This window comes from Opisthocomus hoazin, chromosome 2 (assembly GCF_030867145.1).
Source record: "Opisthocomus hoazin isolate bOpiHoa1 chromosome 2, bOpiHoa1.hap1, whole genome shotgun sequence".
Lineage (NCBI taxonomy): Eukaryota > Metazoa > Chordata > Aves > Opisthocomiformes > Opisthocomidae > Opisthocomus > Opisthocomus hoazin.
The window spans coordinates 6,175,655-6,190,125 of NC_134415.1; the positions used below are offsets into that span (position 1 = coordinate 6,175,655).

The following is a 14,471-nucleotide window of genomic DNA, read 5'->3' on the forward strand; positions in this document are numbered from 1 at the left end:
TGCTGGGATGCTGGCAGTGGGGTGGCAGGGATGCAAGGATGCTGCGTGAGGGGCAGCAGGGCGGTGGGGATGTGAGGATGCTGGGTGCGGGGTGACAGGCACGTGGGGATGCGAAGATGCTGGGATGCAGGGATGCTGGCGGTGGGGATGCGGGGACGGGGGAATGCGGGGACGCGGGGATGCAGGGATGCAGGCAGCAGGGCGGCGGGGACGCGGGGATGCTGGCAGTGGGGCTGCTGGGTGCGGGGCGGCGGGGACGCGGGGTGCGGGGCAGCGGGCCCGTTGCGGCGGCGGCGGCTGCCCCCTGCTGTCGGTGCCGCTGCGGCCGGGGGCGGCCCGGGGGGTCGGAGGGGGCTACTTCTTTATTCTCTTATTGTATATTTTTGCTTTCTACTCTAAAAAAAAAACTCCAACCCCTTCACTATCAGAAATGCCCTGGTATAACTACAAACAGGCTGCGCTGCGCTCATTTCTTCATCTGCTCTTGGATGAACTACATGGTTACTCACCTGGTTAACTACTTCTCATCAAATACAGATAGCAGCAGCCCGTGGGACACTGGGTGCAGCACAGTGCGTTTCCCAGCGCTGTCCCGGGCCACTTGCGCAGCGTTAGCAGCACGGCCAGAGCTCGGGGGGCGAGATCCAGCGCGGCGCGTTTCCCGGCCATCGCATCACATCGCTCTCTTGGACCCCTTTTCTGCTGTTAATTTGCAGACCCAGTGGAGGTGCGGGCCATCTGTCACGAATTTAAGGCAGCTGACACCAGGGTTGATTTTCTTAGCTCCCATTCCCCTGCAGATAACCCACGGATCCCCTCGGGGCCTGCAGAGGATGGGTTGCGAGCTGTTGGCGTTGATAGATGAGCTTCCCCCCGCCCTCTTCACACAGCCTGGAATAGCACTTGCTTGTCTCTTACCTAAACAAATTAAATATTCCAACCCCAAGAAATGCTGGAGCTATTGATGGAAATGGGGATGAGGTTAGCAGTTGAGTCTCCTACCTCCTGATCCTTTCCTTCCCCACCCCTCTGCTCTGGCACCCACTTTTTAGATTTTCATTTAATAACGCAGTGCACAGACGTGTGTGTGTGCGCAGACTCACAATGTTTAGCACAATGAATCACAGAATCATTAAGGTTGGAAAAGACCTCTACGATCATCGAGTCCAACCATCCCCCCCAACACCACCATGCCTGCTAAACCATGTCCTGAGTAAGGGACCTGAGTTACCAACTGAGTAAGGTAAGGGACGAAAAAAGTCACGCCAAAGCGATCCGTGTTTGAAACTGTGGCCTTGATGCAGGGCTCAAGCTGGCAAGGTGGGGGATTACAGCCTTTTCTACAAGGGCAACCAGAAAAAAAGAACTTTGTGCCTTTCCTACTCCTGCAAGGCTCTTCTGCCTCAGCCGACCGACGTTCTCCGCATCAGCTCCCGGCCGTGGGAGCGGGTCACAGGCAGAACCGAGCACATCTCGCTGCAGCACCAGCACGAATGCAGAAATGCAGAAGCCAGGACACCTTTAGCGCTGTGGGCTCTCGGAGCCAAGCTTGGCTTGCAGCTCGCACACCCCTGTGCCAAGGTACTTGTAGGCACTGCAGTACAGACGTGTTCAAACCCTCGCACCGTGAAATACTGGAACTACTTTAAGGGTGGGAAAGCATCTGGCTAGCAGACAAGCTCTGTGTGTTTGGGCCTGGCTCGATTAAAAACCTTTTTTCTTCCAGAATATTGGAAGTAATGGAAGTGCCTGCAGTAAAACACCCGATAAGCCTCCCCTCCTCTATAGAGAGGGTAAATGCATGTCATTTTCCAATTAGCTCTTGCTCTCAGCAATTATGTTGATCAAATAATTGAATAAGTGACAGGAATGCGAATTCTGGAGACAGTTAATTTCATTCGTCTGCCAGTTTATAGCTTGACTTGCATGAACACATAAACCAGGCTAATCTGTTATTTATAACTTTGCAAATGGAATTATAATAGTCAAACATGAAGAGTTGTCTGTTGGGTGTGCGGAGAGGAAGGTTTCTGCTAGTGAATTATAACAATAGCTTAATCAGAGAATCACGGAATCATTAAGGTTGGAAAAGACCTCTAAGATCATCGAGTCCAACCGTCACCCCAACACCCCCATGCCTGCTAAACCATATCCTGAAGTGCCACATCCACACGTTTTTTGAACCTCTCCAGGGATGGGGACTCCCCCACTGCCCTGGGCAGCCTGTTCCCGTGCCTGGCCACTCTTGCAGTGAAGAAATGATAATGAGAGAGTTTGTCATTTCTAGCCAGCACGCAGGACAAGCAGGACGTATGGCCTGTGTTTGAAAAAGCGAACCAGGCTGGTGCCAGCATTAGCAGGGGGGGAAATGGCCACGACCTGGACGCGGGGCAGCCGAAGCCTTACCCTGCCCCGGTACCCACACACCGCTCTCAAAGCGAAGCTGAGCATCAGTGCTGGGGGAGAACCAGGACTGTGATCCTTTGCATGGAGGTGGGTGCAAAAGAGACAAACTGGGTGAGCACCAGGGTGCTCTGGAAAAACGCCCCGGTCGCGTGTGCTCGACACCGAGGTACGGAAACAACCCATCAAAAGCATGAACCCTTCTTGCCAGTTTTCTTCAGAAATAATCATAATAATAATTAAAAAAAGAGCTCAGCGGGAAAACAAACCATTTGTTTTTCTTCTTACAGCTATCTTTAGATTGTCTTAACTGATTGCACCTTTTATCCGAACCCCCTGTAGCAGCCTGGCCTACCATCCAACGGGAACTAATTAGCAGAGATATATGGCAATAAAAGTAGTGCACAGGCATGAGCCATCGCCTCGCAGGGAGTATTACCTGGGCGAGCGCTACGCTGACTACAAGGAGGAAATCTGTGCAATTAATTGCTTCCTGATTAAAGGCATTTGCAGTCTGGCCCTTAAATCTTCAAGGCCTACAAACACACACTGAGTTACATAGGGAATTTGCCCACGGGAGTTAAAAACACTGCCCCGGACGGCAGGATTCGGTGCCGTAATTCTGGCTGGGAAGAAACGCTTTGCTGTCTAAGCGTGTCGTACCCCAAGCCAAGTACGTCGAAGGTGCTCCAGTCAAAACTGAGGGGCCTCAGAAGGTCTTGCGTGGGGTTAAAACAGTTTCTAAACCAGTTTAGTTGAACCCGTACCGTTTTCCTGCGAGGACACGATCTGAGGGGAATTAATTTCGCAGAGCGGGAGGCAGCAGAGCCCAGAAACCCCCAGGACATCTCAAGCTGCAAGGCTATTTAAATGGTAATTAATAAACTTCAGGGGAGAACGAGAAATGGTGGCTGATGACAGGCGCACCAGGAGAGGGGCTGTTCGGTGCCAACATGGGGAAGAATTTCTTCCCTCTGAGGGTGACAGTGCACTGGAACAGGCTGCCCAGGGAGGCTGTGGAGTCTCCTTCTCTGGAGATATTCAAGACCGGCCTGGACAAGGTCCTCTACAGCCTACTGTAGGTGACCCTGCTTCAGCAGGGGGTTGGACTAGATTACCCACAGAGGTCCCTTCCAACCCCTACCATTCTGTGATTCTGTGATTCTGTGACTCTGTGACTCCTGCCGACCGCGCGCATCCCGTGTCGCCCAGCAAACAAGACAGGGTTTGTTCCCCCCCGAGCCAGGAGACCTGTTTCAGGCTGGGGAGACAGCAGGAGGGACTGGCTCGCTGTGGGATGGAGCGGGGCTTGGGTAAAACGCGGGAGAATAGAGGCTGGGACTGCTGCTTCTGGTGCCAGCCTGCATCCCAGAGCAGCGGCTGGCCCACCCTCGCGGCACACCTTCCCTTGCACCTTCCCTTAAGCATCGGGGTTTTCCTGAAGGAATCTCCTTAGGCCGGTAACTAGTGGTGTCCCTCAGGGGTCAGTACTTGGCCCAGTCTTGTTTAACTTCTTCATCAACGACCTGGATGAAGAGTTAGACTGTACTCTCAGAAAGTTTGCTGATGACACCAAACTGGGAGGAGTGGTGGACACACCAGAAGGCTGTGCTGCCATTCAGAGTGACCTGGACAGGCTGGAGAGTTGGGCAGAGAGGAACCTGATGAGGTTCAACAAAGGCAAATGCAGGGTCCTGCACCTGGGGAGGAACAACCCCATGCATCAGTACAGGCTCGGGGTGGACCTGCTGGAGAGCAGCTTTGTGGAGAGGGACCTGGAAGTGCTGGTGGACGACAGGTTAACCATGAGCCAGCAGTGTGCCCTGGCTGACAAGAAAGCCAATGGGATCCTGGGGTGCATCAACAGGAGTGTGGCCAGTAGGTCGAGGGAGGTTCTCCTTCCCCTCTACTCTGCCCTAGTGAGGCCCCATCTGGAGTATTCTGTCCAGTTCTGGGCTCCCCAGTTCAAGAAAGATGAGGAGCTACTGGAGAGAGTCCAGCAGAGGGCTATGAGGATGGTGAGGGGACTGGAGCATCTCTCCTACGAGGAGAGGCTGATGGAGCTGGGCTTGTTCAGCCTGAAGAAGAGAAGGCTGCGAGGGGACCTAATATATGCTTATAAATATCTGCACTGTGCGTGTCTGGAGGACGAGGCCAGACTCTTTTCAGTGGTGTCCAGCGACAGGACAAGGGGCAACGGGCACAAACTGAGGCACAGGAAGTTCCATCTGAACATGAGGAAGACCTTCTTCCCTCTGAGGGTGACGGAGCCCTGGCCCAGGCTGCCCAGGGAGGTTGTGGAGTCTCCTTCTCTGGAGATATTCAAGACCCGCCTGGACAAGGTCCGGTGCAATCTGCTCTGGGTGACCCTGCTTCGGCCCGGGGTTGGACTGGACGACCCACAGAGGTCCCTTCCAACCCCTACTATTCTGTGAAATTCTGTGATTCTGTGATTCCTCCACCCGAACGCGGTGCCATGGATCGCGCCCTGTTGGGTGAAGCAGCTTTATCTCAGCGTGTCCCACTCCGTTGTTGCTGCCTCCTGGAAAGCGGCAGCGCTGGTGATTTCTGGAGCTTGCTGCTCCCACTGAAGCAGGGGAAGGCTTTGTTCAGGACCACAATTAGTCAGACGAGTGCTGAGGTGTCGCAGAAACGCGCGCTTCGTTTGCTCCCGTGCTGCTGTAGCCCCAGTGTTGCCCCCATTGCTTCTTTGCCAGTTGGTTTTGCAAAATTCAATGTAAATGTACTAACGTGCCACGGACAAAAAGCACTTTAACATCTATTAACTCTCCCAAATTAAGTGGGGCGTATTATGTCCTTCAGTGTGTGCTTTAGCACCTTGCTGGATGGAAGTTGGAGGGACAAAGATTACAGATGCTTGCTTGCACCCCTCCCCGCCGCCTTCCTCCCCACGTACACTGCCGTTAGCGAGAGCAGGCGGGAGGCACGCGGCCGGAGTCGCGTCAGGACAGATGCACGGACTGTAATTTAACGTGCAGCTTGGCCCCCGTCCTCCACAAAGCCAGTCTGGCACCTTTGCTGGAGAAGTTACACTGCGGAGCGGGAAAACAATCCTGCCCGTTGTTGGTGAGGGGGAAAAAATGAGCAGAAACGGAGCTTCTTATCAGAAACCTACATTTTGAGAGGAAAATTCACTGAATCCTGAGGAAGGAAGGATTCTCTGCAGAGCTTCAAGCACTCTTCTGACAAGCCCATCCTGCAGGAATGGGGGCAGGGAGCTGGGCCCCTTCCTATTGTGAAAACTGGGTCCGGAGAACTTAAAAGGAACACAGCAACAGGCTGCAGCAGTGCTGTAAAGCTGCAATTTAAAAAACCCAAAACATATTAGCCTTAACAAATCTGACTGGCGCAGGCAGTTGTCTACAAATTGTGATTTTAGAAACAGCAGGAATGACTCCAAGCCCAGAAAACTTCGGGTGCGGAAGCGTTTGAGGCAAAGTTTTCCCTCGGCCCACGGTCAGGCTCAGGGGTGTCTGAAGATCCGACCTCAGTTTTGCCCAGGTTTGCGGGTGTTCAGAATCACGTGCCTCGTATTGCAAGGGATTTGGCCAACTCACTGTCACCTTCTTGACATTTTTGATTTTGACTGGATCGGCTTTCCAGGAGGGCAGAGAAAGAACTGTGAGTGTTTGTGCAACTAGCTGAAGAGCTGCATGATTTTTTTTTTTTTTAAATAATGTGAAATCACCATTAACCCAAGCATCTCCAAAGACTTCTCAAGCAGCAGTGATGATGATGCTACCTGCTCTTCTCCCTGGTCCATTCCCTAGCACAATACATTCAATAATCACATGCCAACATATTAGCACATCTGAACAAGATTCCCAGCAGCTGCAGGGCCAAATTAGATCTTGGGTAATCTAAGCTGATGCTGCAGAGTCCAGCTCCTGCCATGACACGAAGAGATTAGTATCTCAGCTTTCATACCTGCTTTTAGCTCTTGTACTGCTGCTCTACAAGAACAAACTGAACGCAATCGTGTCTGCTCGCGTACGCAGCAGGTGCCCGTTTTCCCTGCGCCGAGGCGATGCTCAGCAATGCAGAGCTCTTGCAGGACCTCCACCGGTAACCATGAGCCATCACCGCTCTCTTCAAGTAATGTGGGGAGCAGGTTCGCTCCACACTCCCGCATAATCTTCTGCCTGGGTGAGAAGTGGGATGCTCAGGCCGTTGAAAGGAATGCAGCCGTGATTCAGCTACTGCATCATAGAATCACCGAATGTTCGGGGTTGGCAGGGACCTCTGTGGGTCACCCAGTCCAACCCCCTGCCAAAGCAGGGTCACCCAGAGCAGGCTGCACAGGACCGTGTCCAGGCGGGTCTTGAATATCTCCAGAGAAGGAGACTCCACAACCTCCCTGGGCAGCCTGGGCCAGGGCTCCGTCACCCTCAGAGGGAAGAAGTTCTTCCTCGTGTTCAGGTGAAACTTCCTCTGCTTCAGTTTGTGCCCGTTGCCCCTTGTCCTGTCGCTGGGCACCACTGAAAAGAGTCTGCATGGGGCGGGAGAGAGGACAAATCACACAGGGTCACAGAAGCGTGATCTAAAATTGCGTTAAAGCTGTCTTGATCTGTCACATAAACCTCTGGGAAGGGGAATACTGCTCAGAGCTCAGCACAGGCCAGGCCTCTCGCTAGTGCTTTCTCTCCGCTGTGCCCAACAGAGCACACCTGTAGCAGAGACTCTAGCTCAGCCTGTAACCCTGAAGCTGAGAGCTGTACGACAGGGCATGCTGAGGCCACTGAAGTTGCATCAGCAAAGTTTCTTAAATACTCAAAGAGGTAATTACTCTGTGTCTGAGGTGGCTCAACAAAATCCTGATCTGTTACTCCAGTCAGCATCCCTTGTAATTATACAGGGCGTAAAGCTATTGTCACAAAACCAGTCTACTGCATAGGACTGGGAAACATCCTTTCCATGGTGTGTGGTGTTTCTCTCTCCACTGCCTTTCAGAGCTTGTAGGGATGGAATGCATCTCACAACTCTGGAACCTCTGAGGAAAAAGATGTGTCTACGGGCTGTGCTTACGAAGCTCCTTGACAGGTAAGCTCCAGTCTGGATTTGATTTTCTTCAGAGAAAACACACCGAGAGTCTGCCGAACCACTAACATTCTTCAGTAAAACCTAACCCATACATAAGAGTTATGCAGGGAGTGTAAAGAGTAAGTTATGAAGTTTGGTGGTGGGAACCTGCTGCATTACTGCACCGGAGTGCAGAGCTGCGTTATGAGCACGAGCTCTCACTGGAATTCCAGTCCAATATGGAAGTGAAATGACAAGAGGTCACACGAGCTTGACTTTGAGAAGTCGTTCAGCTGAACACCTGACATGAGACAGCTGAAGCTGGGACGAGCGGCTTTCGCATCTCTGCAGGGGCTTGCAGTCCAGCAGCGTCTCTGAGGCAGAAGTCACAGGTTGGTTCGCACCTTTAGAAAAAGCAGAAAGCTGAGGTCCTCTGTGGGATGCCTGCTGATGGTATAGAAACACAGTAGGAAAAGAAAACATGATGAATTGGGAAATTAACAGCACAAAAATCAGCAAATGCAGAAGAAAAACACTACCAAGGAAGGAAAAAGAGTTGACCCTCACATCTGGATCATTTGGTGCAGCATTTTCATGCCCCAGCGCGCTGCAAACAGTCCCAAGCCGCACGGCGAGGCAGCACAGCCCTAGAGCCCGTGCCTGGCCGCGGCACAGCGCGGTTCCAGCGGACAGGACTCCACCTAGTGAGGACAGGGACTGTACTGCACGTCCAGCTTCCACGCGAAGTACGAACGGTCTCCAGTGACAAAACCACCTCTGGAAGGTTCCAAACCCTCCGGCGCTACGCTGCCCTGCTGCAGACAGGGTATCCACCCAAAGTCCCACTAGACCAGAGCAGCACCCCTCCTCAGTTTGAATCAGATACAACGTCGAGAAACATTTCTTGCCAACTTCACCTCATTAAGCCACACACTGAGCTCGCAGGAACGTAGCAGAAGTGGCATCGCTTGGCTTTCATCACCCAGCTGCCTCCTGCGTCTCCCTCGCAAACGACTGAGCTGAAGCTCTTCGACCCCACCAGAAATTTATTAGCAGACTTGAACCTTAAACCAACATCCTCTTTCTGATGACGATGTAATAGAAACAGAAACACATCACTGGTGGTGTAGGTCCAAAAGTTTTAATACATGGTCCTCACTGTTCAGAAAAGTTATTGCATTAAATTCTAATACATACATTCATCTGAATTTAAAAAAAAAAAAAAAATCTTAATTTTACACATCACAATTTTGTCACAGCAGCTAAAGGAAACCAGATTTTGTACGCAATTGTCTCAAAACAAAGAAAATACTACTAGTTCTTCCCCAAATCAACAAAACTGCCATCATGTTATTCAGTAGTTACCGCAAATCCCAACTTGAGGAACACTATCCCCACAAATGTACAGCTCAGGAAAAGTGCCATTCCAAACTACCGCCTGCAAAGCTGAAATTTATTAAACCAAGACTCAGCATATGTCGGCTTCTTCTGTTAACTGAACTGACACACAAAGCACGTTCCATTTAATTGCGCACCATTTTCCTTCAGTTATTGTTTTTCTTTGATTATGACTTGAATAGATTCGCAAGTTACAAAATATCCATGCTACCTCCAGCAGTTTACACAAACCCACACCTGTGGTTGAACTGTGACAGGCACACGAACATGGTATTTGCTCTCCCAGAAGAACGGCCAGATTCCCTGACCCATGAAACCCAGCACCCCCGTGAGGTCACTGCTCCACGAGTGACGGCAGAGACAAATTCAGTAGCCCCTGCGTGCCGTGGACAGACTGATGAAGGGAGCGGTGACAGAGGCGTAACGGAGCACGTGGCAGAATCACATTCTACATTTCATCCTCTGACGAGGATAAGATGTGCTACACCGGCTTGCAATACAAGCATGAATAGGGCTCTCCTCCTATTCAATCTTACGCCAGAGCTGGGAATTGGGAAATTATGATTCAGCTTCTTACACACAATCCTCAAGCATCACAACAATCAGAGCCTTGAGCTGCAGTTCCACAGCTCACCCTTCTCTTCCACAGGGAAAAAAAAAAAAATTACATAAGGCTCATCTGTATTTATTCCTTAAGAAAACAATAAAATACACCTGTCTTCAGAGAAAAAAAGCCCTTCCTTGTCCCTCTCCTCCAAAATACCCGCCATTGTGCAGAGCTCTCACTTACAATCGACTCGAAAGTATTTCCCAGATTAAGGTTGCTTCCTTTGCTCGCTTCAAACAGACAACAGAGTGTATAACTTTGATATACTTCACTAGGTTTTGCTATCAGAAATAGTTTACGAGTGAAATAACACCTGTGTAGCTCTCTTGGACGTAACGTGTTCACACAAGTTCTAACTCTCACTGTCCCTGCACCTTAAAATAAAACTATAGCTATTTCAGTGGTTTTCAATCAGATTTAGCTAAGAGCAGTGAATTAACCCTTCAAAACTGTTTTGTACGGGGTTTTTCTGTGCTTTGCTAGCAAAAGGCCCAAACACTGGAAAGCAAGTGAGCAGAGACAGTAGGATGTTCTGCAATATGTGACAGTTCCAAGGAAGAGAATGAAAACGAGCGCCGCTGCAGTGAAAACTGCGGTGAAGGAGCGCTGTGAGGACAGGGAGACACGAAGACGCTCCAGCATAAGCAGTTCTGCAGAATCTTTTACTAGCGACACCTTTCCCTCGTTCGGGCAGTCACGAGGCATTCATCACCGTGATACACATCGCAAAAGCTTGCAAATGAAAGCGCAAGAGGAACAGGATACTCAATTACTCCAGTTAAGAACACTCCTTCAGAGTCTAATAACAAGATTACTTACCTGTAACATGATTTGCTCACAACTAAGAAAGTCTGCACTAAAGGGGAAGAACTTCACACAGCTTAGAACACAATTCTGCCAGCATTTTACAGCCAGCCTTTATGCCAGGCTTGCTTTTTTTTTTTTCAGAGACACACGCTGAATGAGCTAGCCACCACCATTCAACCCAAACATACAAGCATTTGCATAAACTTCCCCCAGCTACATTAGAGCTCCCAACCAAGCACAGCCTTTGCGTTTTCTGCAAAAAAGACAGTTCTTCTTGGTTACTGCTGCATCACAGGAAATGATACTCATATTTGCAGGAGACAGAGTATGTATTTTGAAGATTGCATCATTTACAGAAAGCCTCACACCCAGTCTCTTCATCCTGTGCTGCTTCTGCACAGCAAAACCAGCATCCTGCTGCTTCCAGACGAAACCGTACCTGCAGACCCTCTCCCCGCCCCGCACATCTCAAGAGCACCGATGCCTCTTCGCTGCGGTCGCTACCAGCAGGTAATGGCCTTTACACATTTACAGCAGCACCTCAAGCCAGAGCGCACGCTTCATCAAACGGACTCGGCCTCAGTGAAGTCCATGGCAAAACAAGCAGGGGAACACAACAGGGAAGGGAAGAAAATTATTCTCACTTCTTCTCTGAAGGGAAGAAATGTTTCTGACAGCAGAAGGTTTGTTTCCAGAGAGCTGTAGTTTAAGCCCACAGGACAGCTTATTAAATAGAAGCAGCCCCTTCACCCAAACACAACAACTTATACCAAAACCCATTTTTCATTTAGATCTGCCTCTCAAATGAACGAAGAGAATTTGAATGCTGGAGAAACTGAAGGGCCTGCACCCCTACCAAACAAATCAGACCGGGCAAACCCACGCTGTTTACCTGCAGTGCTGAGTCACACCTGGATGGTGGATATGCCCCACCAAGTCCCACACACCAGGAGCATCCCAGCATCTCCCCTCCTACCAGAACGCTGCCTGAAAAAAGAATTCCTACAGTGACATGATGAGAAGTTATCTTTTCCTGCCATACAACGTACATCTGTTTAAGATTTAACATTTGGCCCAAAATTGTACGACACAATATTTCCCCAAGTCATAAACACTACCCAAGCCATTCTCACAGGATCTGCTGTCCAAGGACACGCGACCTCGACATTACTTCTCGCTCTCCTACACCCCATCCACCAGGAAAAGCATTGCATCCTTGCAGGCTTTGATTGTAAGTCTTCACCTTCTGGAACGCAGCAGCTAGACTTCTGCATTTTTAAAACTGAAAAAAAACCCCATTTAGTTCATCTATTCATTGTACAACACTTCCAGCAAGCGCTCTCACACCCTGCTCGTAAGAACAGTGAGGCCACTTCACACCACAGAGGTGGTACTTTCCGGATTTACACGCATCAAGCGTGAAGCATTTCTCAGATCCTGCAGCTGCTTGGCCGGCTTTCCAACTCCTTCCTCAAATCTTTTTTCCACAACAGGAAGGACAGTTTCATACAGGAAGGATGCATTCTGCCTAATGAACGCTTTCTTCTCAGGGTCCTGCTCGCACCGTAAACTGTAATCAACATGCTGGACGGCCACCAGGATGATTTCCACCAGACTCTCCAAAAGCACCATATGCAGCTCTGGGAAGTAAAGCTTTAACGCTTCCTCCAAGAAGGCCATAGTCTGCTTAGTGAAAGCCACTACCGTATAGCTAAGGTTGACCCAGCAGTCATCACCTGTGTATTGGTCAAAATTGCCCACCCCGCAGCTCCTCATCTCCTCCCGGAGCTTCCCCAGCGCCTCTGGAGTCATCAGGTTCATCCTTCTCCACATCTCCTCGGAGTTGCGGTGCTTGGTGGCCTCGATGATGATATCCTTGTAGCTCTGCAAAGCACCTTTGATATCCTTCACCAGAAGGGCATGAATGATGAAGGTGAGATCCAGTCCAATCTCGCTCAGCTGCTTGCAGTGCTCTTTAGCTACCTGTGTGTGAACAAAGAGTGAAGGGTGTTACTAGCGTGCAGGCCCCCCCTTACACCTTGCACATTCACCAAATCCCTCATTCTCAGAAAACGGGGAAGCGTTATTCATGCTTCACTTCTCTCTCCTGCTTTAAGAGATTCCTCAGCAATGAGAAATTAATAACTGAAAGATAAACCCTGTCAAAAATGTTCTGGAAAATTACATCATAACCCCCCCAACACACTTTCCCCCCCATTAGCAGACCATAACCTGAGAAAGTTAGTCTTGCAAAAAATTACGGAAACGTAGTCCAGGACAGGCTTGGAAAACAAACAAAAAGTCTTCAAATGCTCAGCATTCAGACGCAGCTTCTGTAAATTTTAGGGGCTCCTACTGCTTAAAGGCAAATTAAGAATAAACACATTTTGCATTTCTGATGAAAGGCGGGGTTTTCCTTGCTGCCTATTTTCATCTTCATGCTTTCCTCTATGACACTGGAAGAAACCAGACCAGCCCCAGATTCATATTACCTTGTCAACGCAAGAAACCTCTCCAGAGACCTGCCCAAGAGCCAACGACTAGCCTGGGGTTAGAAAAGAGGATTTACAAGCTCCGCAGCCTTCGTTGTGGCCATCACGTCACACCACCCTCCTCGGACCCTCTTACCTTGACGCACTCCGCCGCAGTCGACAAGCTCTCTTTACTGTCAAACACCTGCTTACTGAAGGCGTCTACGAACATCCTCATGGAAGAGCGGGCCCAGACGACGAAGGCCGAGTAGCAGCCGTTGTTGCCAGCGAAGTCCGTCTCAAACTCCCTCGCCGTCTCCAGCAGGCTGGTGAAGAAGACGTGGCAGAGCTTGTGGATGTAGAGCAGCGTGGCGCCCTCGATGCGCAGCTGCCGGATGGCCGTCTGCACCGCGGCCGCCCGGTTCTTCAAGAAGAGCTCGCACGCCTTGGTGGACTGGCCCAAGCGAATGAGCTGGGACACGGCCCGGCGGGTGGCCCGCGGCCCTCCCCGCAGCGAGCGGTCCGGAGACAGCTCGAACACCAGCACGTCCGTGAGCTGCCGGACCCGCTCGTCCACCTTGGCCCGCAGCTCCTTCACGGGCTGGCTGACGGGCTTGTCCCCCAGGTACTCGTTGAGTTTATCCAAGAGGTCCACTGCCCCCTCAAAGTCCCGCTGAGCGATGCAGACGTCCAGGTCCTCGGGCAGCTCTTGGATCCACTCGAGCGAGAGGTCGACCACCTCCTCCTCAGCAGAGGGCTCTTCCTCCTCCTCCTCCTCCTCATCCTCCTCGAAGGGGTTGGTGGACTCAGGGGGCGTCGGGGCGGGCCGGGGCAGGGCCTCCTGCTCCAGACGTCGCTTCTCGCTGAGGACCCGGTTGCGCTTGGTCTCCTCCAGCACCTCCAGCCACTCCTTCTTGATCTTGGCGTTCTCGGCCTGGAAGATGCGGCTCTCGGGGAACATGAGCAGCTTGAACATGTCCTTCATGGGCGGGTTGTCCTTGACGTTGACCACGGCCAGGCCGTCGAGGGGGTAGAGAGCGTCGTAGCGGTAGGCGCCGCGGCGGTTGGGCAGGGCGGTGGCCACCAGCAGGCAGTCGTTCATCAGGAAGGCGTGGACCCGCTGGACCTGCGCCATGTGGTCGGCGTCGTACTCCACCAGGTCGCCGTTGTAGACCAGGTACTTGCCGGGGCTCTCGGGGAGGAGGTCGCGGCAGCCCTCCACCTTCTCCAAGAGGGTGGTGAGGGTGCGCTGCCGCCCCTCCTCGCTGGCCGCCGCCTCCTTGGCCGACAGCGGGAGGAAAGGGTCGGCGGCGGCGCGGCGGGAGCCCAGGGCCGGGTCGTCGCGGTCGGCCTGGAGGAGCAGGGCCTGGGTGACGGCCTCCATGATGCCCTTCTGCTCGGTGAGGATGTGGCTGAGCTGGTACATCTCGCTCTCCAGGTAGCTGATCTCCCGCGCCGTCTCGATGAACTGCCGGTAGTTCTGGTAGACGTTGCGCTTCAGGCTCTGCGCCGTCTCCTCGCTCAGGGCCTGGATGCGCTGCCGGTGCTCCTGCAGGTCCCGGTCCCCGTCCGACTGCTGGGACAGCTGCTTCACGTACTCCCCCGCCGCGAAGCCCCCCGACTCCAGCTGCCGCCGCAGCCGGCTCCCGCCTCCTTCCCCCAGCGCCATCGCCGCCATAGCCGCCATTGCCGCCGCCGCGCCTGCGCACAGCGGGACGCGCGCCCCCTGCGCCAGCATCGCCGCG

At 52.0% G+C, this 14,471-nt stretch overlaps 1 protein-coding gene across 1 annotated transcript; it reads right to left on the reverse strand.

Annotated features, from left to right (window-relative positions):
* Nucleotides 1–8,582: 8,582 nt before the first annotated feature.
* Nucleotides 8,583–14,436, reverse strand: EXOC8 (exocyst complex component 8). Its single transcript, XM_009938015.2, has 2 exons — nt 12,884–14,436; nt 8,583–12,238 (listed from the first exon to the last, which is right to left on the reverse strand). The coding sequence occupies exons 1-2, from the start codon at nt 14,411–14,413 to the stop codon at nt 11,630–11,632; spliced, it is 2,139 nt and encodes a 712-aa protein (XP_009936317.2). The 5' UTR covers nt 14,414–14,436; the 3' UTR covers nt 8,583–11,629.
* Nucleotides 14,437–14,471: the final 35 nt, after the last annotated feature.

Bases quoted from the DNA above. Each gene is read 5' to 3' on its own strand.
- EXOC8 (XM_009938015.2), bottom strand. From the start codon at position 14,413: ATGGCGGCTATGGCGGCGATGGCGCTGGGGGAAGGAGGCGGGAGCCGG. The intron at 12,239-12,883 runs GTAAGAGGGTCC...GTTCACACACAG, and splicing joins CTGCGGCGGAGTGCGTCAAG to GTAGCTAAAGAGCACTGCAA.